Raw genomic sequence first — 720 nt, forward strand, 5'->3', positions numbered from 1 at the left:
CCCATGCCAATGTCATCACCTTTCCCCATACTGCCTTCCCCCCTTTCCACCCCCCTCCATTACCCCTTCCTACCCTCTCCCCCTCTCCCTCTCATCCACCACCATCCTCTCCCCTCCGTCCTTTTCCCACGACACTTCTCTTCTGACCTGTCCCCTTTCTCTCTTCCTTGCCTCCCTCTCTCTACCCTCACTACAACTCCCCACCACCACCACCCTCCCCTCACGCCCTTCCCTTCACCATCCTCCCCTTCATCACTCCCCTACTCTCGCCCTCCCCTCCCGCCCTTCCCCTCTCCCATCCGCCCCTCCCGCACCACCACCCTCTCCTTCATTTCCCCCCACCACCACCCTCCTCCCCCTCCCCCTTTACCACCCTCCTCCCCCTCCCCCTTTACCACCCTCCTCCCCCTCCCCCTTTACCACCCCCATCCCTGACCCTCCCCCCGTTTCCGCCACCAGATTCGCCCCGGCGGTGCTCCTGGCGGTGCTCAACACGTGGATCATCATCGAGTTCAAGCGCATCTCTCGCCGCCGCCGCCTCCTGAGCCAGGGCATGAGCTGCGAGGTGTCCGCCATCCCGTCGCAGTCCTTCTACGAGGCCAACAACGCCCCGGCCACCAGCGTCGTAAACGCGTCTCCCACGAGGGGCGCCAAGGAGAGCTCGTCGCCTCCGCCGCTCTCCGTGGGACCTTCTGTTCCCCCGCTCACGGCTGTCGCTGT

General features: G+C 65.0%; 1 protein-coding gene across 1 annotated transcript in view; it reads left to right on the forward strand.

Annotated features, from left to right (window-relative positions):
• LOC119594664 (probable G-protein coupled receptor AH9.1) overlaps positions 1-720 on the forward strand; it is a gene marked incomplete at its 5' end in the record, with an annotated part of 37,725 nt that overhangs the window by 25,217 nt on the left and 11,788 nt on the right. The window contains 1 exon segment of the mRNA XM_037943720.1: positions 460-720. Coding sequence (XP_037799648.1) covers positions 460-720 — 261 coding nt within the window.

Source organism: Penaeus monodon, chromosome 34 (genome assembly GCF_015228065.2).
Source record: "Penaeus monodon isolate SGIC_2016 chromosome 34, NSTDA_Pmon_1, whole genome shotgun sequence".
Taxonomy (NCBI): Eukaryota; Metazoa; Arthropoda; class Malacostraca; order Decapoda; family Penaeidae; genus Penaeus; species Penaeus monodon.